The 25,546-nt window shown below is 53.1% G+C and overlaps 1 protein-coding gene across 12 annotated transcripts in view; it reads right to left on the reverse strand.

Moving 5' to 3' along the window:
* Positions 1-25,546, reverse strand: part of AK8 (adenylate kinase 8) — a 121,196-nt gene that overhangs the window by 48,251 nt on the left and 47,399 nt on the right. For all 12 annotated transcript variants that reach the window (XM_074362472.1, XM_074362473.1, XM_074362470.1 and 9 more), the window contains 2 exons: positions 21,252-21,341; positions 1,183-1,324 (listed from right to left, as the gene is read on the reverse strand). In XM_074362472.1, the coding sequence (XP_074218573.1) occupies positions 1,183-1,324; positions 21,252-21,341 (232 nt within the window). The remainder of the gene's footprint in view (positions 1-1,182; positions 1,325-21,251; positions 21,342-25,546) is intronic.

Raw genomic sequence — 25,546 nt, forward strand, 5'->3', positions numbered from 1 at the left:
CAGACGAACTGCTAAATCGAATCGACTCCAGCTAAAATCTCAATGGCAGTTCATGATAAAATCATCATAGTGTTCATTTGGAATAATAAATATACAAAAATGACAATAAAGAAGAGTAATGAGAGGGCTGTGTCCTGCACCGACTTGAAATTTATGATTAAACTGAAGTGGTCAAACAGTGCGGTACTACTGCAGAAGCAGGCTTGTGGGAAACAACAGAAAGTTTAGCGTACAGCCAGGTGCGCGAGAGGCTGTATAGGGGAGCAGACGGTGGCCAGAGCAGATAAAACAGAGAGCCCTGACCTGCCCCCGCAGCCCGGCTCAGGAGCCCAGTCACGACCTCGGCAGCAGGCAGCCCCAGGGAGCCGGGACTTTGTCAGTGACTAGCAGCTTCCCTAATTTTGCCTCCATTTCCGATTTAGGACCAAATTAGAGAAGGCCAAATGTGCTCCCCGAACCAAGCACATAGGATGCCCTGCCTCCAGCGGGCCGCCTCCAGCCTCCCCAGGCCCACAGCCTCCATCAGGGGAGCCCTGAAGCCCCGCCCTTTCCACCAGAAGCCTCTCCCTCCCCTCAGTCAACTCCCTTGGTATAGACAGCAAGCTCTTACTTCACGGCCTTTGTTTTCTTCATTTGGGTGGTCTCTGTTTATTTCCACAGTGTCTGTAATTTTGGGGTGCTCTCAAGTTCAAGTTAGTGGAGGAAGGACAGAATAGTCAACAATATTTAACATTGTTTTGAAAAAACAGCTAATCATTTGAGAAGAAAAAAGAGAGACCCGTACTGCATACCCACATCAAAATAAATCTCAGACGCATCAAAGATTCAAACGTAAAAAATGGTAAAAACAGTAGAAGAAAACACGAATTGCTTTGCATCACAATCCCAGGAGCAAAGCAAGACTGGTTGCTACGTGTTAGCACTCTCAGGTGCGGAGGGCAGGCCCGGCAAGGTGAGTGGCAGAGCTGGGCTCTGAGCCCGAGCTGGACTCCTAGGTCACAGGGAAAATGGGATGAGTGGGTGGGAGCGAAATGAATAGGAGACGCTCCACTTCAGGACGTGGGGAGGCTCTTGCAAGCTGCAAGCTGTCGGAGATCTGGCCGGCCGGGCCCCTGGGAAGACGGTGCCCCGGGGCGGAGACCTTCCGGAGGGCCGCGGCCCCGCCGGACGGGGACTGCTCACCTGTTGGGCTTGTAGCCCCAGCTGTCCAGCACGTGCGCCTGGTCCAGGTCTCGCGGGAAGCCGTGCAGCACCCAGCCTCTCTCGACGCAGTCCTGCTGGTCCAGGCGCTGGCTCAGCACCTTCATGATGATGCTGTCAGGGACTGCAGAGAAAGGAGGACAGCGGTCACTCTGCCATCCTCTCCTGCACCTCTCCTGACCCAACAGGAAGGTGAGGGAGGATCTTCGGCCGTGGCCCATGGGCTTCCTAACTTTGACCATGGGTTGAACTGGTAAAGAGGTGGGTTTAGGTGGACAGGCTGTGGGTGCCCGTTTCCCAGGTCCCTCCACAGTCCCAGCAATGGGAGGAACACGGCTGCCTGAGGAGGGGGAAAGCACTGGGGTGACCCTGAACTTGAACTTCCCCTGACTTCGACAAGTCACTTGCCCACTGGCAGAAGGGTGGTTCCCAGCCCTCCAGCGATGTGTGGGCATCCCTCCCCCCAGGATCCAGTTTTTGCAGCAAAAACTCTCTTCTTTTCACCAGGGTCCCAGTGGAAGGTTTCGTTTTCCTCGGACAGGAAGGCAACGGTGCCCTCGAGGCGCTCTGCCCATTTACGAGGACATACCAGCAACCCCTTCTTCGCTTCCCCCAGCTCTACTTTCCTGATGTTTAGAATCAAATTTCTCTCCAGAATCACAGCTTTAGTTATAACCAGAGACTGAAATAAAGTCTTAGGGAGAATGAGATGTCAAGAAGCCCCTTGTTTACATTACTGCAACTGACATTTTCCTGAAATTTATGCCTCTCTTCTCAGACTCATTAAATGTCCTATGTTGCTAATGTACTGCGTTCCAGCAATTTGCACTGCATTTTCTGCACTTTGCACTCATTTTTCCAGAGATACTTGGTAAATATTACCGTTGTTTGCTATGAACGTGGCCTCCATGACGAGCTGGTTTCCTGGAGCAGCAGTGACAGAGCAGCGGGCAGCTTCTCTGGAGATGCCTGGTTCCCTCCCACCAGCCATCCGTGTGCCACCCAAGTGCCCTAATGCACACGACTGAAACCCTCCCAAGGCCCCCAGGCTGACAGCCAGGTGAAGGCAGGGCGAGAGGTTCAGAAAAATCACTAACTGCTGCTTTCCTCCGTGGCCACAGCGTGCCGGGTTCCTGCCCTGTGGGCAAAGACCCCTAAACTTCAATCAAGTCGTTTGCATTTCCTTCCCCGAATTTGTTCTTTCTCGCATCTTTCAGCCTTTCTTCCCGTCTCTTGGATAGAGCAGAAAAGGGATTTTTCTCTGATAAGATTTGGCTATCTTAAATCAAGGCAAAGTTGATACAGCTAATCCCATCCCTCCCCCGCTTAAACCTGCCATGGCTCCCCAGTGCTCTGAGAATGAAAGCAGTACTCTTCCCTGTGGTCACCAGGGCCCTGCAAGGTCCAAGACCTGCCTCCTTCCCTGGTGAATCTCCAGCTTTTCACTTCCCCTGGAATGTGGCAGTCTCTCCCTCCAGGACGTCCTTCCCCCACGCCTTGCCTGGACAAGACCCAAGATGAGTGTCCCCTCCCAGGACGGCCCTTAACTAGGTCAGCACCTGCCACCTTCCCCCTCACCTGCCACCCGTCATTAACTATCTGGCCAATTCTTTGTGAAATGCTGCCTCTTACGAGGACAAAGGGCCATGCCCACCTCACGTTTCCATGATTAACACAGTGCCTGGCACATAGCAGGTGTGGAATACATAGACAGGAGGCCTCCCTTTTCAACGCTTCACTGCAACTAAACAAATACGTTAAGACCAGCTCGACCAGACGTTGGGGCGCTCGGAAGAGGAAGAAAGAGAAGAGAAGCCGGGCTCCAGGCACACGCACATCTGGGGTCTCATCTTAACTCTGCCCTCAGGTGCCAGCCGACACCAACTTGGCCACTCAGCCTCTCTGCGTCTGTTTCCTCAGCCACCGAAAGAGGATGCCAGGGTCTGTCGCCACGGGGCCAACACTGCATGTAGTTCCAGGCACCCGGGAGACGCTCAGAGGGGGTGGCTGGTATTTCTCAGTTCAGGAGATGTATGCTGGGAATCGGTGTTTTGTGACTCTTTTCATGGTCATTTCCACCTCGGTCAAGGTGTTCTGAGCTGGCTTCTGGGATACAGGATGGCTGACGTCAAACAAGCCTCAGCAGCTAAAGACAGAGAGATTTAGGGACCTCTGTTCCAAGTCCTCTGTCTGTATTTCAGGAGTTGTTAACCGACGACCTCCCCCCGCACCAGGCATTGTCCGTATTCAGGGCAGAGGGGCAGGTGTGCCAGCTGCCTTCTAGAAGCCCCAAAAGGGCCCCCTCCCCACTCCACTGCCGGCGCACGCAGAGGGCACTGGCTCTACCCAACGGCCCCTGTGCGCAATCGGGGTGTGGGGAACCATGCTCAGGTTACTGTGTGAATAAATCATGAGTCTCTGATCCAGAAACCACATGTTTTCTGTCAAGAGAAATAAATACAGATTAAAGACAATGTACGTTAAGAATGTGCCACAGAGCTTTCCAACCCAGGTCTACCCCTGAATATTTAGACACTCTCACTGAAGTAGGAAACTGCACAGAAGCAAGCCTCTCACAGTGGCTCTAGTGGAGCGTTAACGTGGCATCCTCGCTGTGTCCAGCTGCTGGGTTTACACTCCACGCATCGCAAGCAAGAAGCCAAGGGTCCTGCCCTCCTGAAGTTTACATTCTAGCCAGGGAGACAGATCATACACAGATAAATAAAAAACTGTTTCAGAGAGCCAGGAAGACTATGAAGAAAACAAACCAAGGGACAGGAACCTGCTGGTCTGACTGGGTCCAGGATGGACTCTGGGGAGGTCACAATGGGCCTCGTGAAGATCTGGGGATGTTCTGGGTGGAGGGGATGGCGAGGGCAGGGGCCCCGAGGCTGGAATGATCTTGGCACATTGAAGAAGTGGGCCGGGGCCGGTGTGGCTGGAGCAGCGAGGTCTGCGGGAAGTGGGGGTAGGGAGGCCCTGCCAGGTCTTCAGGAAGGAAGGGGCTCTGGCCACACCCAGGCCATGTTGGGAAGGATCACGTGTTGGTCTTCGATGCATACGTATTGAATGAGCATGTAGAGATTCATCTCAGGATCCTGAGCTAGAACGTCCAGAAGCGTTTCCAGCTTTGCACACCGACTGCTCACTTTGGGGGATCAGCCAGTGGAGTCCCCACGGGGGTCCCCAGGGCCCAAGGATGTGGCTGGTTGACAGCACTTGACCTCCTGTAAAGTCTCCAAGGAGCTCCGGCTGAGAAACCCTGAATGCAAACCAGCAGCTCATAGCTCCGGCTTTCTGAATTTCTAAAAGGAAACCATCTTTTGCTGACCCCGCCAGCACCGTGCCCTTCAAGTCCCTGGACACCCTGAGCATCTGCGGGACACCCCAAGTTTCTAGCAATGCCCTGTTAGAGAGAGGCCAGTAAGTCAGACAGAGAAAGACAAATATCACACACAAACCAGAAATAGACTCCCGGACCCAGAGAGGCCAGCTGTGGTAGAAAGAGCTCTTTGCATCGCTCTCCCAGTCCCAGGTCAGCCCCAACCAGCTGGGAGACTCTAAGCTCCAGTCTGTTCGTCTGCAGATTGGGAAGGTGGGTGGGCTGAGCTGTCAGCGGGGTGGGGGCTGCAGGAGGATCTGCAAATATAGCTGCTTTTATGAGAGTTCCTTAGAATAAAAGCCGGAAGACTCAACTCTTAGCCCCTGGGTTCCTTTCTTTGAGCAAGTGTGAGCTGAGAGCCCTGTGGTCCAGCCATGGGACCTCCCTGAACCTCAGTGTCCTCCTCTGTGACACCTGCCTCACTGGCTGTTGTGGGGCCTGGAGACGGCTCACAGGAGCTCCCAGATCCATCAGAGGTCTTTGGAAGGGATGTGTGAGCATGATCTTAATTCCTTCTAGAAGTTTGCCCAGATCCCCAGCAGATGGCTATGATGAAACCACTGGCAAGAACATGGGGCCCTTAATCACAACATGAAGTCCCACATCTGAGTTTGAATCTGGCTTTAGGAGAGCGCTGTAGGCCTGGAGTGGACTTGCCCTTTGAGGAGGAGGTCCGCTGGGTAATTAGTTCGCTGACCAGTGACACCCAGGGCTCATTAAAGCCTCAGTTGTTTGAAGGCAAGGACTGGATGGGGCCAATAATTTGACTGTTTTCTTCAACAGTTGGGTCCTGCTTGGAAACCAAGCTGCACTGCAGGAGGGAGGGCTGAGCTGCAGCCTTCTCGGGACAGCAGTGGGCAGTAGGCTCAGCGCCTTGGTGATTCTGAGAGAGAAAGGCCTGGAAGGTCAGCCTGTGGACCTCCCTCATTTCAGTGTTAAGAAACCAAGGTCCAGAAGGGCTGTGGCTTCAGTGACCTGCCCAAGGCAGTTTGTTAGCTGGGAAGAAATCTGACCAGACAGAAACACAGAGATTTTTTGTTTGGGATTTGTTTTTTCCCTGTTAATTTGACAAAGAATTCTAGTGGGAATTCCTGACTGGCATCAAAAGTTAAAATGTACATGCCTTTTGGCCTAGCAATCATGTTTCTAAGAATTTACACCTAAGATACAACAGCAGAGATGGCAAAAGATGTGCACACAAAGATGTTCATTTCAGCGCTATTTATAATAGTGACAATCGGAAACAATTTTAAATGTCCATCAGTAGAGGACAGCTTAAATGAAGAATGGTATATCTATGAGATATGATATAACGTAACCTTTGAAAAATCATTTATATTTATGTTTGTAAGCGAGCAGGACTATTTGGGACCTTCCCAGAACAGACCCCTCCACACACCCCATGTCCTCTGCCTGCCTCTTGTGTATAGAAAAACATTACTCTAGTAGGCTTCCCCAAGTTCCAAAGAAAACATTTAATCAGAGACGTGAGAAAATGCAGAAAGTAAGGAAGACAGCCAAGCAAGACAAAATAATAACAGTTTAGCCATTAAACAAAGTCAGGACCTTCAGTGTCTCCTCCAGGGCTGTAGATGGTATTCTGAGCTACATCCTGTGGCTGTTTTGCAGAGACTGAAACCCCCACCAGGTGGAGGAAGTTAACTGCCTGCTGCCCACACGCATGTGGACCCCAGACGCGCCGGCTGGAACCAGGTTGATGACCTTGACTCCACATGACCTCACAGCAACCAATCAGAAGGACGTCCACGAGCTGATCACAGCCCACCATCCCCAACTCTGTCTTTAAAACCCTCTCTCTGAAAGCCTTTGGGGAGTCAGGCTGCCCTCGACGCCCTGCTTGGAGCCTGCAGTAAACACTGCTCTTCCCCTCACCGCAACCCAGGGGCAGGAGGTTGGCTTTGCTGTGCTCGGGCGAGTGGACCCAAGTTTGGTTCGGTAACATGTTGACTTGGAAAGAGGTCTCTGACAGAATAGCAAAGGGGGAAAAAAGCAAGTAAACAGCTTGTGTAATATGGTCTCATTTAAATATATCTCGACCTCCATACAGACACCCACACATGCACACACTACACACGCACAGGGGAGAGAGGGGCGTGAGTTAGAGCTGGTCGCTGGGGGCTGGGGGTCCAGGAGCCGAGAGAGAAAATAATGTAAGTCAACACATCCTGGCTGGAAAGCCGACAGACTCCGGAGACACAGGACACGCGGGGCTTCAGGGGGCAAGGCCGCATTTCCGGAAGACGCGGGAAGAAGGTGAAAGCTGACCCGGATGCCAGCTTTGAGCCAAAACCAAAACAAGCCCCTCTTTTCTGGAGTCACTGCTCCTCAGAGGGCCTCACCACAACTGTGGATCAGTAGTCACCAGTGCACTATTCGTTTAACGCCTGTATGCCCACCCTCTGCACCCACCCCCGAGAAGGCAGGGACCCCTGTTAAGTCAGGCTCACTGCTACGCCCCAGCACCGGGCATGTGCCACGTGCCACATGGTAGGCACTTAGAAACACTCTGAATGAGTGAACGAATGAATGAGTGAACGCAGAGTGCCGTCCCCCAGGACCAGGACTGCCTCCTGAGCACTGGGTCAGGCCCCGTGGCCGTGGGAAATGCTTCTCCCCCAGGGGTTCCTTTCTCCTGCATCACAGCCGACCTGGGGACTAAACAGCAGTCAAGGGAATGCATGCTGACGTCTGGGGTTTGTTTCAAAATAGTCCTGTTGGGGGAGGGGTCTTGCAGGTGGCTCTGGATGTGCCAAGGGTGACCACAAACACATGTGGCTTCATTATACCTGCGGTGATGGTCCTGCAATTCATTATTCTAGTCTCTCTCCTTTTTATATATGTTGAAAGGAGAGCGAATACTCCATCTAAAAAGTAGGGTTTTAGAAACAGACTCACAGACATGGTAAACACACTTACGGTTACCAGGGGGCTAAGGGGGTGGGAAGGGATAAACAGGGAGCTCAAGATTTGCAGCTACTAACTACTATATATAAAGTAGATAAACAACAGGTTTCTTCTGTATAGCACAGGGAACTATATTCAATATCTTATAGTAATCTACAATTAAAACATACACGAAAACAAATATATGTATGTGTATGTATGACTGAAACATTATGCAGTACACTGGAAATTGAAACATTGTAAACTGACTGTACTTCAATTTAAAAAAGATTAGAAAGTAGGGTTTTTGTTTAAAGGAAACTATTTAAAAGCCTAAAGAAGGTAGAAATGGCCACTGTGAGAGACCACTCCAAAGGGACAAAGGCGGGGGGATGGAGGGGTGGGGAGGGTACAACTCAGTGGTAGAGCACATGCTTAGCATGCACAAGGTCCTGGGTTCAATCACTAGTGCCTCCATTTAAAAAATAAACAAACAAACAAATAAACAACTACCACCCCCCTAAAAAAACCCCAAATTAAAAAAAAAAAGAAAACAGAGGCAAAGGATGAAATCTCCCTGGAAGGCTCTCCTCGCACCCCAGAAGTGGCTCTCACTTTGGGGGGACCAGAGGTGCTGAATGGAGCCCTCGCCCTTCGGTAAACCTGCTCTGGACCCCGGGCCCTGGAGCCCGGCATCACAAGTACTCGCCCAGATCTGCCCTTCCCGGCAGTCCTGGGGAAGATGCTCAGAAACCTCCCATGAGGGTGTTAGCCTCTCTGTGTCTCAGTCAAGGTTGAATATTGGTACCCGGAGCCCCCGGGGCCTGGGAGAGAGTGGGCTGTGAGGCCATGGGAGCTCAGTGATCCTCCCCAGCACAGGGGCCTCCTCTGCAGGCCTGGTAAACACTGCTGGCGGCTAAAACGAACAACAGACCCCTCTGGACGCCACCTCCAGGGCCAGTGAACTTGACAGTGCGTGGCCCTCCTGACGGCGGCGTGCGGGCCCAGGGGCCAAGGGAGAAGCCAGAAGACCCTGCCTGCAGTACATCTCCCCGAGTCCACCCCTGCTCCTCCCTCCCGAGGCAGGATTTCTGCTCTGCATCTTTGTTTCACCGCTGCCTTTCTTCCCCTGTAGTCTATGGACTCGCTTTTCCAACCCCACATGGTCTGACCAGCCAGCTCAGCAAAAATGCGGCCTTTTCGGAATAGATTTCGCTTGCTGTGTTCTGCTGAAAGTTTAACATCTCCTTGATAATTCTGTGCGTCTCCTCTTCATCTTCCTCTCAGAGAGAGGCCCTCAGCCCCGTCTGAAGTCTCCTCCACTGAGTCAGGTGCCTCGGGCTTGATTTCCGGGCCTGACAGTTAACATGTTACCCTGCATATAAGCTACTGCCAAAGGCTACCTCTCCAGAACGTCCTGTCTACCCTAAATTTAGCAAAGTGCAAGATATGAATATCCTATTATATCATAAGGCCACACCACACAGTTTCAGGATTTTTTTTTATCCTGAAAATCTTCCATAAAAGATGGCAGTCCTCACACTGACCTCGGGGTTATTAAAACCTCAATCCATTTATTCCCTGCCTGCCGGGTATCCTTGGCACTGGAGTTGACGGGGAGCCATGGTCACAGATGAGAGGTTCCCGGGCCCCTCGGGCGTCCCACCAGCTCCCCCACCTACCCCACCCAGGGCACCTGGCCCACCCTTTGTCTTGAAGGGGAGCCTGTTTAGAGGCCCAGGCCCCCCTCAAGCTCTCTCCTGCACTTCGGTTCCACGGCTCGGACAGAACGTGCCGCTGTGCGTCAGGCCACCCATGAGGTGACTGGACAGGACTGTTCTTCCTGAGCCACAGGTCTGACATCCTCAGTCAGGTCTAGCTCAGAGAGTGGGCGAGTGGGAGTCAGGGAGGGCCCGGAGAGAGAGCATCTGGGCCAGCTTGAGATTCCCCTGTGGAAACGGAGCTGAGGGCAGAGGACTGGCTGGGAGCCCTTCCTGCTGCCGCCTGATGTCCAAACTGCCTCGTTCCTGTGACGCCCCTGACCTGGGGCTCAACTTGGGGAGGCAGGGGCACAGGGGCACTGAGGCTGCTGGAGCCGGCCCTGGAAAGCTGGACAAAATGTGGGAAAAGGAAATAGCTCCCTCAGCTGGTGCTTAAAAGTAAAAAAGACCCAAGGTTGATTGACGTACCTGAATAAACCATTTAACCCTCCCACCTCCCCAGGGCAGATCAGAAAAAGCTGAGAAGCTCAACCCACCCCCACAAATACACTCAGACACCCACCCACACACACCCAGGCACTCTCCGACACCACCTCTCTGCACCCCTCCAGGACACACACACACACACACACACACACACACACCCCCGCTGTGATGCCTTTCTCTCTTCAAGGCCCCATTTGAAATCAAGTGAAGTGACACTAGGCTCTCTGTCAGGGTTCATGGAAGACTCAGTCTCTTCTGTCCCCCCTCCCAACATCCCTGCACAGTCCCTGGGTCCCACCGCCCTCCGGAATGGAGCCCAGTGGGAGAGTCTTGGAGAGGAACCAGACTGTGGAGGAGAAAGGGCTGCTTTTGTTTTGGGTTCTGACTTCCATCTCATGCATACTGTGCTTGACAGAAACGGGGCTCCCACCCCCTCACCACGTCTCAGCCCCAGGTTGGGGGCTTGGCCCAGGATACAGGTTGTAATTCAGGGAAAGCTAAACGCCACCATGTCTGGGAGACCGTTGGCCTCCGGATGACACTGATTCCTGGCCGCTGAGGCCTGTAAGCCCTCCTCGCTGCCATAACCAGAAATCAGGAGTGTCTGAGAAGGATCTGCAGTGCCAGCGGCGCCAGGACCCCGGCCAGGTGTTCCGTTAATGATGCTGTTTGTTTATTATTTACTGCCACCTGCTGGTCAACCATGGATCCTGCCCCCCAAGTTGGCACAACAGAACATTTCTAAAACCCATGTAGGAGGTCACTGGAGAAACCGGGCTGTTGGAATTGGTCGTGCTCTGCAATTTTTCAGCGAGGAGCAGACCCACGGACAGCTTGTCTCCTTCGTAAACTCCAGTCGCTTGCCCCAGACAAGCCCCTGCATGGCCAGTCAGTGTTTCCCCAGCACAAGATGGAACAGATGTCTTCTAAGACTTCCTTAGGTTCCGAACGTCTGTATCCTAACATCTCATTGCTTAAACAGCAACATTTAAATCTGCATGGCAGACAATGGTGCCAGGAGATAACAAATTTTTTAATACTGGCTTTTTTCCCGAGCCCAGAAAAGGACATTGGGGCTGGGGCTGTCACCAGCTAGGAGGACGTTCTGGATTGTCCATCCCTCGGTGAGAGGCTACCCCTCTTCTACCACTTCCCATCACTCCTCTTGTTGCCACGTCTACTCGGGCCGAAAGCAAAGATAAGATTGAGGGGCCCACACCGCTGACCCATCCACAGCTGAGAGGCAGCCCCCCAGCAGGGGGCCCCTGGGTTTGTCTCGCAAAGGAGGTTTTAGATGAGAGAAAAAGACCATTTAAAAACAGACATTCTTTGCAGGAAGGGTATAGCTCGGTGGTAGAGTGCCTGCTTAGCATGCACGAGGTCCTGGCTTCAATCCTCAGTCCCTCCATTAAAATAATAAATAAACCTAATTCCCCCAAAAAAAACTCCACAAAATTTTTTTTAAAAAAACAAAGCTAAATAGCTTTGATTTAAAAAATAAAAATAAAGACAGACATTCTTCTATAAATAAATGGTGCTTCACTTAGCAAATCAATAAGACTTTTCATAAAAATGCTCACTTAGATACACAATGTCTAACAATTGGATAATTAGTTATTCTTAAAACACATTTTTGCATCTTTTAGTGGGGAATGAGACGAGGTCAGCAGTCTGTGTGTGGACTGGATTGTTGTAAAGTGCAGCGTGTTAACGTTAACTGTACACCGCAGATCAAAGAGTTTAAGGAACACGATTTTCCTTCCATTTTAATGAAGTCGGGGCTCAGAACCAGATATGCTCCCCAGGTCTCAAGGGCGGCGAGAATGCCACTGCCCACATGATCTGTGAGGAGAGAATCAGCCTCTACCGGGAAACCAGGGGACAGCCAAGAGCCCTGTTTTCTGGGACAGAAAAGACGTCAGGGCATATTCATCTAACAAGCATGAGCTTGGCTCTGTGCTAAGCGTGGATGTTCTAATACAAGCAGCAATCCATGTATTCTTCATAACAACCCTATTTTACAGGCTAGGAAACTGAGGCACAGAGAGAGGAAGTCACTCACCCAGGGCTACACACTAACAGGCTGTGGGGCCCAGATTTAAACCTGGGCCACCTGGCTCTGGGGCCACCTGCTCACTCTCTGCCGACATTTCAGGGGAAGCAGCAGCGTGAATCGTGCCCTCCACTCACAGCGTGCCCTTGGGCAAGTCACTTTTCCTCCCAACTGGTGTGTCTCCTCTAAAAGGGAATTGAACTCTGCGGTCTCTGAGCGCTCAGCAAGCCCTTATGTGGCACGTCACATCTGAAGACATTCCTGGAGTCACGCCATCCCCCAGGCTCCTGAGGACCTACAAGGCCATCTATGCTCAACCTCCCAGGTCACAGGATGCAGCCAATCTTCAGCAAAACCGAAGCACTCAGTTCCAGCCTCCCCCACGTTGGTAGATTAGAGGTGGTCACGCCTACCGGTGGGAGGTGGGCTCTTTTTTGTTTTGTGGGAGGTAATTAAGTATTTATTTTGATGGAGGTACTGGGGATTGAGTCCAGGACCTTGTGCATACCACCTGCATGCTCTACCCCTGAGCTGTACCCTTCCCGAGAGGCGGGCTCTGATCCCTTTCCCCTGGAATCCAGGCTGGCTCACTGACTAGGGGGATGAACAGACTCGGGGGAAGCTCATTCTGGGACTTCTGAGGCTGGGTCAGGAGAAGCCTCATGGTCTACCCCATCCCCCACCCCAGCCACCACTGCTGCCTTGGCCTCCTCGGGACGCCAGTGCTAGGGGAAGCTGGCCACGACACGAGGGGCCGACTCACCCGAGGCCGCCACGCTGGGAGGAAGCCCAGGCTGGCCACGTGGAGCGGCTGCAGGGAGAGAGATGCCCGACCAGCCGCAGCTGGTCCAAGCATCTCATTCCAGGCACCGGGCACGGGGAGGAAGACTCCTGCCCCAGCAGATGCAACAGGGAGAAGAACCGAGGAACCAAGTCGACACCAGAACTGAGAACCTCCCTGGGGCCGCAGAGGAGCGACTCAGCTCTCTCCTGCCGTTCGAGCCATGCCAAGGAAGGTAAGTCATCAGGGAGTCAAGGCCTCCCTGCCACGCCCTGCCTGAAGTCCTGGGAGCACCAGAGGCAGAGCAGCCTGGGCTTCTGCCGGTTCCTGTGACCCCAGGGACCTGACTCCCAAAGCTGGCATCAGTCACAGGAAAAGAATAAAGTACCAAAAAATCCACATGTGAAACATATGCGTACACTCAACGATGGTGCTACCATTGCTTCTTCTCCAGTGACAATGACACTGCCACTACTATTAATAATAATGAAGTATCCAGCAAGTGGCCCATCGTGTGACGTGCGCTGCGCTAAGCATTTCACAGACTTTTCAGTTAGACACCTAACACACCGTGACTTTGACACTGCGAGCAGCTCGCCTTCTAGTGAGGGAGCCGTGGCTCTGAGAGGCTGGGTGGCTTGTCCCAGGTCACACCGCAGGGCAGGGGCAGAAACTGGAGTCGAGTGGCGATTCCACAGCCCGGACCTGCAGCCTCTCCCTTGACCGTGCAGGAGTGACCGTGGCTGGCCACCTCTCCAGAAACCCTCAGGCCGCCTGCTGCTTTCTGCCACCTGTTCTCCCTTGTTCCTTCAAGACGAATGGGGTCTTGTCTGTATAGAAATGCAGGCCACAGGAGGAAGCTTCTGGGCTCCCGATGCCATCCCGATGTCACACAGCGCCATCCCGGGCCAGCTGCTGTGTGCGCCTGCCGTCCTTCCTGCCTTCTTTCCTGCCTTCCTTCCTTCCTTCCTTCCTTCGCAAACATTCGCTGAGCTCCTACTACAAGCCACACGGGCAGGCGATGGGGGTCGGGGAGGGGGCAGATGGAGCAGAAGCAGGCAGTGGGGGTGCCGGGAGAGCAGATACCGGGCTTGGAGGGGCCCCAGGCAAGGTCCATCTGACCTGTCTGTAACCTAACTGTGTCCAAAAGGAGAGAGGGCAGTAAGATGGGAGCTCTAGCAGTCAAGGTCACGAGTGTGTCCCATGGGATGTCCCTGGAGGGTGAGTGGGGGTGGTGGGCACTTCGCTTTGTACTCCAAACTCTTCCCTCACCTCCTGCCCCCAGGTCTGTCCACCCCCACCCCACAAACCCCTCCCTCTATCCCGTGCTCCCTTCTCGCCCAGAGCAGGGCACACGGGGCAGAGCTGAAGGTGTGGGCCCTGTGCCTCCCCCAAGGCTGTCATGGCCGGGCCAAGTTCCCCACCAGGAAGTCTCGGCGCTGCCTTCCAGCTGCCAGACCCCGGCAGGTCTCCTGTCCCTGGGCTGTTTCAGGGACGTGGCTACTGTCAGAGGTGTAGGGGCTGCAGGTCACAGCTCAGGCCCCAGTCACAGCGGGAGGAGAAAGCCGGTGTCAGCTCCCCTCCAGGGCATCTGGGGAGGGGGGAGAGGGGCTTCAGTTGCACCTGCCTCAGGGGGTGGGAGGGGGCTGCACCGGGAGACCTCCTGGCTGGAGGAGAAGGCTGGGGCCTCGGGGTCCGGCCTGTCACAGACGATTTCACAGCTGAGTAGGCTGGAAGCCCGCAGGGCTGTCCGTGGAGGGGAGTTGCTTCCAGACGCTCTGCTCAGAGTGAGAAGGCCACCAGGCGCCTCTGGGCCCACTGCTGGTTTTATAACCTGGGTGCCCGACACCCAGCAGGCGCCGGGTGGGCGCTGGGTCCGGCCCAGGCAGCCGCACTGCTCCTCTTTGGTGCCACGAGACCAGCCCACTCTTCTGGGGGGGGAGGCGTTTCATAGAACAGAATGAACAGCACGAAGGAGCTGCCTCTGGCTCCCCCCGGCCTGGCCATTCAACAGGAAGCCTTGCAACCCTTTGGCGACGGAGCTTTGGACGGCGCCCCAGGCAAAGCACTATTTTAATAACGTAGAGAGAGGACGCATACTTCTGCAACGGAAGTCTAGTTTTAAAATACGAGGAGCCAGACCCTCTAGGGGCCCGGACCCGTTGATAAACAGGGCGCTGACCCCCTTTCTCCAGCTGTCCTCATTAGCAGGCCTCTGGCCCTCAGAACGCACCCCCACCCTGAGACCCGCGGCTCCGCTGGGCCGTCTCGGCGGAGAGGCTCCTGCCTCCTTTCCAGAAGGAAATCTTTGTAGCAGTCCCAGCGGAAAAGTCAAAAGTTTGACTTGAAAAAAGGAGCTACTTCAAAAGCATTGTCAGACCGAGGTGAGGGTGCCTTTAAAAGGCATAAATTACACGGGTGTCCATTAGTCAACCCAGAGGCGAGCCCACAGTGGGGGCTCCGGGTGGGGGCGCCAAGGGGACGTGTGGGGACACATCTGGGGGAGGCGAAGCAAACAAAATACACGTTGAATAAAAGAGTAAATTAAACCGCTCTTGGAAAAAAAAGGGTAAATTAATGTGTTTATTACTTACTGCTTGGACTGCACGCATGTGTGCGTGCGTGCGTGTGTGTGTGCGTGTGTGTGGAGAAAAATGAAAGAAAAATGTAGGGTTTTTTCAATAATAAAAAGGGAGTTGCACCGCAGGGCCCCTAAAGCTTGTGAAAAATTAAACTCGACGGATTCAAACTGTCCTATTTCCACTTCAAAAGAGGAGAGGCACTGAGCTCTTCCCAACTTATCTTCAAACGCCCAGCACCCTAGAAAGTTTCTTTAAAAAAATAAAGCCTCCCGCTCCCCCAAGCACAGCACCGGTTACTGTGCCCGCCGTCTCTCCCTCCCCTAATTATACCCCTGTGAGGCTATTAATCAGCTGGTGAATTATTTAGCGAGTCATGCGCTGTCTTCAGCTGGTACAAACACACCGCATGCAAAGACTTGCTGCAAACGGGTAGGGGTCCCTCGGGGTCTCCCCTCTGCGGTAAGACAGCTTCCAGCTCGCCGAGGCTGCACTGCTGAAAACAACGAATCACTTTCCGCTTACCTCCTCAGATGGGCAGATTTACTTTGTCTTTCAACCCAGAAACTCTTTGCAAGTTTTTAACAAAAGAGAAAAGCTGGGGTATTGTCGAATCTTTCGTGTGCATTTAGTGATGAGAATATTAATTCCCCTTAAAAAAAAAAAAAAAAGCACTGTGGCTGAGCACTGATGCATGCTTCCTGGGGTGTGGACTCGCGGAAGGCTCTGGAAAACGCTCGTGATCACGCCAGTTTGGGGCTGGTTTGGCTTGTTTGTGTTCCGAAGGCCGCGTTGGCTGTGGTGAGGTCTCATTACCAGAAAGGGTGCACATCAGTCTTGAATCTCCATCAAATCTCCCACCTCTTTTCAGGTTCTATGAGGCCATGCGGGACCTTCTCCAGACAGAAATATTTGGGAAACACAGGGTAGACGGGAGGGGGCACAGGTAACACTTGGTAATGATCTGCCTTCCACACTATCTTTTCTACACACCAGGACTTGCACTTTTAGGGCGAAGTTACTACGCCAGTGAAATCACTGTTTTCTCACCTGAAAGTCAGTACGTGTCTGGCGTGTGCACCAAGGAATCTGGGCTTCCTTTAATTGAACGCCTTTAGCTGTTGGGGGTGGGGGATGCTGGCAAGGGTGGGGCTGGGTAAGGAGGTGAAGTGAGGTAGGGGCTCACTGTAACTTGGCCAACAAGCCAGGGTGGCAGATGCTGGAACACAGAGTTCTCCTGTCCGCTCCTGGAGCGACAGGAGATGTGAAAAGTCTGACTTCAAAACCCCACCCTGGGGACACACATTCACTGGTGGCTCCCCCACCTGACAATTCCAGCGTGTTCGGAGCACAGTGTGGACCGACCGAGACAAACATCTCACACACTCAGAGCAAAGACGGAAACAACGAGGGTGAGATACACCTCTGGCTGCCCCGGGTAGCCGGCCTCCAGAGACAGCCCAAGCGACGCTCGAGGAAAAACACAGCCAGAGCCGGGGCAGAGGCACCCTCCTGAACCGGGGAGAGGGCGGGCACCGCCAACCAGACCCAGCCATCCGCAACTAGGTTAGACCTACCACCAGCAGCCATGGGACTGTAATTCATGACTGAGATTCCCGGGAGAAGGCCTAAAAATAGAGCAATGCAGACTTCTTTCTGCTCAGGTGAGTTGAGGCCGTTAAAAAGGGCTGGTTTTATATTAAGTGAAAATTGGGAAACTACATTAAGTGCTTCCATCGGGAAGCTCTAGGTTTGTGGGATTAAGAAATGTCAGCCCTGGAGGCCCTTTGGAGCAACGAGGCCAGAGAAGGAGCTGGGGACGCCCTGGGGAGGCAGTGGCCACTGTGATGATGCAGAGGACTGAGACCCAGATGCTCCTCTGCCTGATTTCAGGGAGAAGAAAGGGACATCTGCACGCACGGCCACAGGACACCCTGGCCCGGAGCCCGCCAGCACCAGCCATCGAACTTGAAACGGCGTATAAGCAAAAGCAAAGCCCAGAAGCCTTGATTTATTCTGTTCCCACGTAAAAGTGACGGGAACTTCCCAGCAGCCAAGCCTGCGTGATGTGCGGCTCCACCCTGTGTCAGAGCGCCCGGCTCCCGTGGGCACTGTAGCACACGGAGTGCCACGCGGAGCCCCAGGGAACGTGTCTGCTGTGCTCGGCGCAGCTGGAATGGGAATGAGTCTAGGAGGTCAGACCTATTTCAAAGCCCAGAGCACAGACAAAGCATCCTCCCAACCCTCTGTCCACGGTGCTGACGCCAAGAGCCTAAGATCAAGAGATTTGGGACGAGCTGAGAGAGGGCCCTGGGGTCCTTGGCCCAGTAAATGTGGAAAGACGGGAAAACAACACTGTTATTAATTTTGCCACTGATTTGAAAGGAGGAGGTGTTGGCAGCACCTGTGAGGACAAAAAAGAACACAGCTAAGTCTGTGGAGGTCACGACTGGGACACAGCATCGCACGGCCCCTCGGGGGGAATGAGGGGAAGTGCCTCCGTGGGGAGAAAGATGACATCTGGATCTATCCTCTGAGCTGCTGGTGGTGACGGTGACAGCAGGGGGGCCGAGCGGCACTGTCACAAGCACACTGCCAGTCCCCGGGGCTTGCAGCTCCGAGGCAAGCGGAGAGAGGGCAGGAGCCTGCAAGGGCAGGAACCCCGGGGAGATGGGCAGCAGGTGTGGCCAGGAGCATGGGGCAGAGTCCCCAGCAGAAGAGATCCGGCCCCCAGAAGGGCACCGACTGCCTGGCTTGGAGGGGGCGGCGCTGAGGGTGGGCTTCTACACGGCAGGACGCTCCGGCGGCGGCATCTGCCAGCTCCACGGTGCTGGCGCTCTGCCCCAGGGGGGAGACCTCTGCACCCTTACAGGCATCTCTGCCCCGGTCTCTGCGCTCCCTGGACCTTGCAGGGCTTCTGGAACCTCCTGGGTCTCACGTGTGAAAACAAAGACCGGGGGCTCCCAGGAGGCCGCTGGCACTCGGCAGAGGTGTCTGCCCAGGGCTCCGAGGAGGGAGACCGGAGGCGCCTCAGTGGCCCAGCAGGAGGCGGGGTGGTAGCACTGTGTCTCTCCCTCCCAGGAGTTCTGTCCACGGGCAGAAAGCGTTCAGGACGAGCCGGCTGCTCTCGAGTACTCGGGAGGACCTCCTGATCCAGGCAGTGCTGGGAGGATGAGTTCCCTCTGCCCCCGCCTCACCCTTGCCCAGAGACGAGAGTCACTCATCCGACTGGCCCCGTCCCTCTGGCTGCCCCCACAGCTGGCTGGCCCTCATCCTCAGTGTGGAGGAGGGACCCCCTTTCCACCTCCACCTCCACTCAGCCGGGCCCCTCCTGGGGAGGCCTGGGCTGGGCTCCCCATCCCTGCCCGCAGGGTGTGGCCGTTTGTTGTCAGGTGCCACCTCTGCATCCCGGCTGGCCTATCCCGGGGCCTGGACTCGGGGGCCCGAGCCCTCAGATCCCTGCCACATTCTCTATCCAGCGCTCCCAGCAGACTCTGGGTCTGTCTCCTAATGGATTCAGAGCACAGGGTTGTGAGGTGGCTGATTCCCACCCCAAACCCCAGACGCCAGCAATGCTGGGCTCAAGAAGCTTCCAGCTGTGGTCACCAGAGGTTCCCATGTTCAGTCCGACCCTCCCCTCAATCTCATGGGTGGGTCCCCCACTCGCCCTCTGCCAGCCGAGCGCGCTGGTTTCTCAGCATCACCACCGCCCACTAAGGAGACCTTGTTAGCGGTGATGGATGTAAACGCATCCTTTGTCATCCCTGCGAGGTCAGGAGTAGTGAAATGACAGAATTTATTGCTTCTGTTAGGAAGATATGATATTGGCTGTTGCTGTTTTGCGTCTTTAATTTTGTAGGAAGTGCAGGAGGATTGTGCTACGTAGTCCAGGTAAACAGAAGGCTGAGGAGGAAAACATTTAGCACAAAGCAGTGAAGATGAAAGCTACTGCAGTCCCGCTCACGTCATAGAAAACTGGGAACTGTGCACGCAGTCTCCACTGCTGACACCAAAAATAAACGACAAAAACCACACACAGAGAAACAGCTCTGCCTCTCGGCCACCGGTGAGCAGACTCCTTGCTTATTCTTAGCGGTCAGAGGGAGAGAGGTTCACAGACGCTGCTGGCTTTGAAGATGGAGGAAAGGGCCTCTGGCAGCTGGAAGAGGCAAGGAAACAGACTCTCCCCAGAGAACCTCTCAGGGAGACGTGCAGTCCTGCCAATGTGGCTGTTTTAGGCCTTCCAACCTCCAGGACTTAAAGACAGCACGTCTGTGTCGTTTCACACCACGAAGCCGGTCCTGGCGGCGAAGAGCCGCACAGCACCCAGAGGCGGCGACGCCGCGGAGGCCTGAGCGGCCCAGGCGCGGGTGGCAGGGTGCCCCTCAGCTCCGTGCAGCGAGGCACACCGCTGGCAGGCCCCCACGCGCCCTAAGATGATCGGGCTGTCTGCGAACCTGAGGAGGTACGGGGGGTGCGTTATAGTACCACGGAAGGCGCGCAGATTTGGAAACCACCTAAATATTTAGTTGTTTGTAACTTTTTGTTTTGAAAAAAAATTCAAAAGTACAGAGAAGCCGCAAGAAGCGTCCAAGCCTGCGCGCCCTCGCCGCAGATTGACGCACCGTCGACACTGCCTCAGCTGCTTGGCCGTTGTCCTTCCTTCTGAGCCATGAAGCGCTCTCTCGTGGAGAACCAAACAAATTACCATCCAGTCCGTGCGGCTGGAATACTGCGCCGCACATTTAAAGGGACGTAAATCCGTTAACTCGTGATCGTATTCACTCATTTAGTCCAGAAATGTGCTCTACGGTGCTGGTGAGCACCAGCACCCCACCCGGTAAAGGGGGAGCGGGCATTGCTGGGGGGCGACTGTGCTTGCGTTGGCGTCAGGCCTGGTCCCTGCGGCTTGCACTCTCACTCTCCGTAACAGTGTGGCTCCCACGCGCCGGGCACACGCATCCTGGACCTTGCAACCTGGGCTTCCTGCCCGCACCTCACCTCCAAGAAGCCTGGGCCACGTGGCCGGTGGGGGCAGCGCTGGCATCTGAACCAGGCAGGGGGGCAGCAAAGCTCCTCGCCCAGGGCTCCTGCTCCCATCCCGTCCTCTTCCCGCCCCTGTGACTCAGGAGGGAGCAGACGCTCGCTGGGACCACTGGGTCTCACTACACAGGCCACAGTGTCTGGCGGACCCAACTCCGCCTCCCTTGAACTTCACCCCGGAGACTAGAACATCGCCCTCCCCAGGGGGCTCTCTGAGCCAGTGGGAGCGAGCAGCCTGTCCCGTGCTTCCTCATCAACTCGCTCCGTCCATAAAACGGCAGGAGGAGGCCACGCACCTCCACCCAGATGTGCCCCCCCCGTCACCACATTATCCTTTGCGATGGCAGCTTCTTTCTGGTCGGCTCTCTTCACAGCAAGTACCTGTTCATATCAGACTTGATAACAGGCTTGTGCTGACTGCCCGGAGGAGCCACAGCACTTCGCCCAAGTGGGAGACGTGGGTGAGTGTGCGGAGGCGCCCGCCCCAGGCAGGAGCCCAGCCTGGGGTGAACTGGCTCCGTGGCCTTCGGAAGCTCGGTCTCCTCTCCGTGGCTTATTTGTGGACTCAGGAAACCAAACAGAATGATCTCAAAGGTGCCCCCAGGGGTGGGGTCCGGGGAATGCTTTCAGAGCGGAGGTCACAGAGGGGCTCTGGGAAGATGACCTCCCCTGAGGACCAACAGCTGGTCCGTCCTCATCTCTGCAAAGCTGTCTGAACCTTCCGGCTTCTGACTGCTGATTAAATCGGAACATTTGCCCACAGTCTGTTTGTACACTAAACGATGAAAGATGGGGGCAGCCCTGGGGCCTCTCTGGCTCTTGATTTTACAGTTACGGAAAGCAAGCCTTCTCGAGTCACGGAAACATCCCACACCACTGGTGAAACACGTCGCATCCGCGGACTGCCCTCACTCGGGACACCCTCGGACGCCAACAGGACTGACCAGGGAGCAAAAACAGAGCTTCGACCTGGGGGAAAGGCCCCATTTCCATTTCCCGGTTGTTTCCCCAGTTTGAGCCCCCAGGTGCCCAGCAAGCCTCACACGGAGCAGTTTCTCTCCAGAGCCGGGAGGGCGGTGGTGGGTCTGAGAAGCCTGCCTACCTGCTGTCTCCTTTTCGAAAAAGGGCAGGATCATCTCGCAGTATTTCGACTTGTCTGCCACGGCCTCTTTGAGCAGTTGTCCACAGCAGACTGGAGGAGAGAGGAACAGAAAGACACCCGTTAAATTTTAAACAGAAAGAAGAATGAGAAAAATAAAAGAACCCCGCAGTGCTGCCTGTTGGGGGGGGGGGGGAAGGCCACCAAAAAAAATATAAAAGGGTTTTTCTCTGAGTGTGGGTGTGTGTCCAAGTGAAAGTAAGTATCAAAGAGGAATTGGAAATAAAAAAGTATCCGAGGAGGAAGATGTGGAATGAAAAAGAATGCGTTTGGCAAAGAATATATTAAAGATGGACGGTGACAGGATGTCACCACCAGAGAAGGCCCCGCAGGGCCTCGGCCACACCTAGGCCTGCTGAGCGCAGCCCTGGCGGGCATGGAGCATGCATGTCAGGGTGGAGAACCGCGTGGACCCACATGACATGCCACGGGTGTGCTGGTGTTCACACTGCTATTACGCACGGGGTGGGGGGTGGGAACCCATGCTGTTTCCCAGGGGAGGATGGGACCACAGACAGGACCAGCTCCTATAACAAAAGGACCACAGGCGTCTTCCTATCACGAGAACCACTATGTCCCTAGACCCCAGCCAGGGCCAACACATGGGGGCGTCAGCAAACAGGTGTGCAATGAATAAACCCAGCTGCCCTTTCCTTGGCTATGAAAACCTTTAATAGCCAAAGCTGGAAGGGTCCAGCCACGTTTTCCGGAGTTATTCATTGCACAGCCTTGCCTTTCTTAACTTTAAAGCTAAGGCCTTTAGTTCCTATATTAAAGAAACCAAAGGTGATCCTAAAATTAGCTGGATGAAGTGAATGTTGAAGACAGCGACCACTGCGAGAGATGCATTCCTCCACAGTGACCTGTTTCATTCCCTGTGTGATGGTAGTGGCCACATCCAAAGCGCCCGGCAGCCGCACCCGCCAAGGGGGACGTAAGTAATAACAAAGGCTGACGGAAGCCGGGCCCTTTCTACACGCCGAGCACTGTGCTAAGCACGCTGTGTTACTCAGTCCTCACAATGACCTGCTGCTTTCTAGACGAGGAAACTGAGAACCAAAGAGGGACCAAGCACCCAAGCTGTTCTAGGTCCCAGAGCCAGCGAGCAGCAGAGCTGGATGCAAAGCCAGGTCTGTGTGACATCAGACGTATGCTTAGCCTCTAGTTCTGGCCAGGAAGGAGGAACAGGTATCCTGTTTACCATCTGTCATGAGAAGCCGTAAAACTAAACAAAATCCATGAAGCAGCTCTTTTTCAGGCACTTGATAGCAGATGGCACAGGGCTGTGATCCTTCAGAGAAGGGAATCGCACTCACCCTGGGTTTCTGCCTATGGGCACTTCACAAAGCACAGCACGGGCGGAGGGGAACCCAACCAGAGCAGCAGAAAACAAGGCCTGGAGTTTGGGGCCCTGAGACAGCTGGACTTTGTGCGACAGGATAATGGGCGGAAGGCAGGGTGCAGAGGAGGAGTTTCGGGAATCTGCACAAGGGCGCACTAGCGTCTCCGGTCAGTGCAGCGCTGGGCACATGTAGGGAGAGACCCCGCATGGCCTGGCAGAGAAAAGCTCCTGGGAAGCTGCGAACCGAGTAGAGACCCACATTGTGCAGGGAGGTGCTGGCACTCTGACAGCCGGAGTCAGAGACCTTGCTGAACCCCAGACGTTCAGCTGAGACCCGAGAAAGGCCACACTGTAGGTGCAGGGATACACAAGCCTTAGAGGAAGCACTAATCCCACCTCAACACAGACCAAAAATAAGCCTCAATAGGATTATGTTAATCCTCCAGCAAATTAACCGCCTGTGAGAACTCCATTCTTTTTAATGCAATATTCTCAAAGCAGGATCACACGATCCAGACTCTCAAGAATGTGAGAACCACAATGTATAGCACATAATAAAAAAAAAAACTACTTGACATGCAAAATACAAAACAAAACAAAATAAAACACACCAGGAAACTGTGACCCCCTGCAAGGAGAGAAAGCAGGCCACAGAATCAGATCAAGAGGTCACATAGATCTCAGAAGTTGCACATAAGAACTACAAAATGGCTGTTGTGAATGTTTAAACTTTAAAAGAAAAGATAATTGAAATGAATGAAAAGATGGGAATCTCAGCAGAGAAATGATAACTATAAAAAAAAAAAAAAAAAGAACCAGATGAAATTTTCAGAACTGGAAAATACAATATCTCAAATGGAAAACATCACTGGATGGGCTGCAATCAGCAAATCTGAAGAGATGAAAACAGGCAATAAAAAATACCCAGACTGAAGCCAAGAGAAGGTGGGGAGGGACTGGAAGAAGAAGAAAGCCTTAGGGACCTGGAAGACAGCAGCAAACAGTTTAACATACATGTAATTGGAATTCCAGAAAGGGGAGAGAAAGGGAGGGAGAGAGAGAGAGAATATTGAGAAAATAATGGGAGGAGAATTTCAAAACCTGATTTAAAATATCAACCCACAGGTCCAAGACTCTCTGATACCCAAGCAAAACACAAAGTAAACCACACCTTGGTACATCATAGTTAAATTTCTGAAAACTAAAGAGGGAGAGAAAATCTTAAAAGCAGCTAGGGGTGGGGGGTAAGACGCTTTATATATAAGGGAACAAAGAGAAAAATAATCTGAGTTCTCATCAGAAGCAATGCAAGTCATAATACGATGGGATGACATCTTTAAAGTGCTGAGAGGGGAAAAAAAGCCTGTCAGCATAGATTTCTATATGCAGCAAAAACATCCTTCAAGAATGAAGGTGAAATAAAGACATTTTCAGACAGACGAAAGCTGCATTTCGCCAGCAGACTTGCACTACGAGCAACGTTAGGGGAAATTCTTTCGGCTGAAAGAAGATGGTATCAGATGGAAACCTGGATCTAAACAAAGGAGTCAGAAGTGTTGACACTGAGTCTGTATAAAAGCCCTTTTCTCCCACTGCTTGACTTCAAAAAACAAAAACAAAAAAGACTGTTTAAAGCAAAAATAATTACAATGTGTTGTAGGGTTTACAACAGATGTAGAAGTAGAAGGTGTGACAAAACAGCAGCACAAAGGGCCAGAGCGAGGAGGGAAAGGGAAACCCAGGCTGGCAGGCCCGTGTGTCACACAGAGGAGGTGGCACGCCAGCTCACGGCAGAGCATGGTAAGTGAGGGATGACATCTAACCCCTAGAGCAACCACAGACAAACAAGCAAAGAGATACAGCTAAGCAGGCAGCAGAGGAAATAAAATGGACTGCTAAAAAGTATTTGATCCATCCAAAAGTTGGCAGGAGAACAAAGAACAGGTTACACAAACAGAAGACAGAAAACCAGGACGGCAGACTTGAAACCAACTATATATAAAATCTCTTTAAATGGAAATGGACTAAACACTTCAACCAGAAGGCAGAAAATGTCAGACTGAATTTTTTTTAAAGCAGGACCCAATTAGGTGTCACTATAAGGCACATGTTTAGAAAATAAGGCAGACAGTTTAAAAGAAAAAGGACAGAGGACACTTATCAGACAAAGCAGACGTCAAGAAACTGAGTATTACTGAGAGGCGGAGGAGCATGGCCTCATGAGAACAGGATGATTCCGTCAAGAAGCGATGCCAGTGCTCAGTGTACACGCACACAGTATCACAGCCTCAGATTGCATGGAGCAAAGACTGGCAGAGAAATGGGCAAACTCACAGTCAGAGTCGGAGAGTTCAATGCACCTCTCTCAGATGCTGAAATAATAAGTAGCGAGAAGGCGTTAAGGACAAAGAAGCCATGAACACCACCATCAAGCATTTCATCCTGACTGGCGTTCTTAGAGCACGATATCCAGCAATACCAGAATATGTACTGTTTCCAAGCGTACGCAGAGTTTGCCAACACAGAGCAAATGCTGGGCCATAAAAAGGGATCAATCAATTTCAAAAGACTTAAATCACACAGGGTGTGTTCTCTGACCCCAAGGGAATTCAACAACAACAACAATCTGGAAAATTCCCAAATATTTGGAAACCAAGCAATATATTTCTAAATAATACACGGGTCAGAAAAGAAACCGCAAAGGAGATTAGAAAATATTTTCAACTGAATAATAAAACACAATGTATTAAAATTTTGTGAGATGCAGCTAAAGAAGAGTTGAGAAAACTGTGTAACAGTAAGTGCTTTTATCAGGAAAGGATGGTTTAGAACCCTCGCACATGGCCACCTCACTCTACTACCTCTCGTGAAGAAAGACTTCCGAGAGGGTCCAAGT

Source organism: Camelus bactrianus, chromosome 4 (assembly GCF_048773025.1).
Source record: "Camelus bactrianus isolate YW-2024 breed Bactrian camel chromosome 4, ASM4877302v1, whole genome shotgun sequence".
Taxonomy (NCBI): Eukaryota; Metazoa; Chordata; class Mammalia; order Artiodactyla; family Camelidae; genus Camelus; species Camelus bactrianus.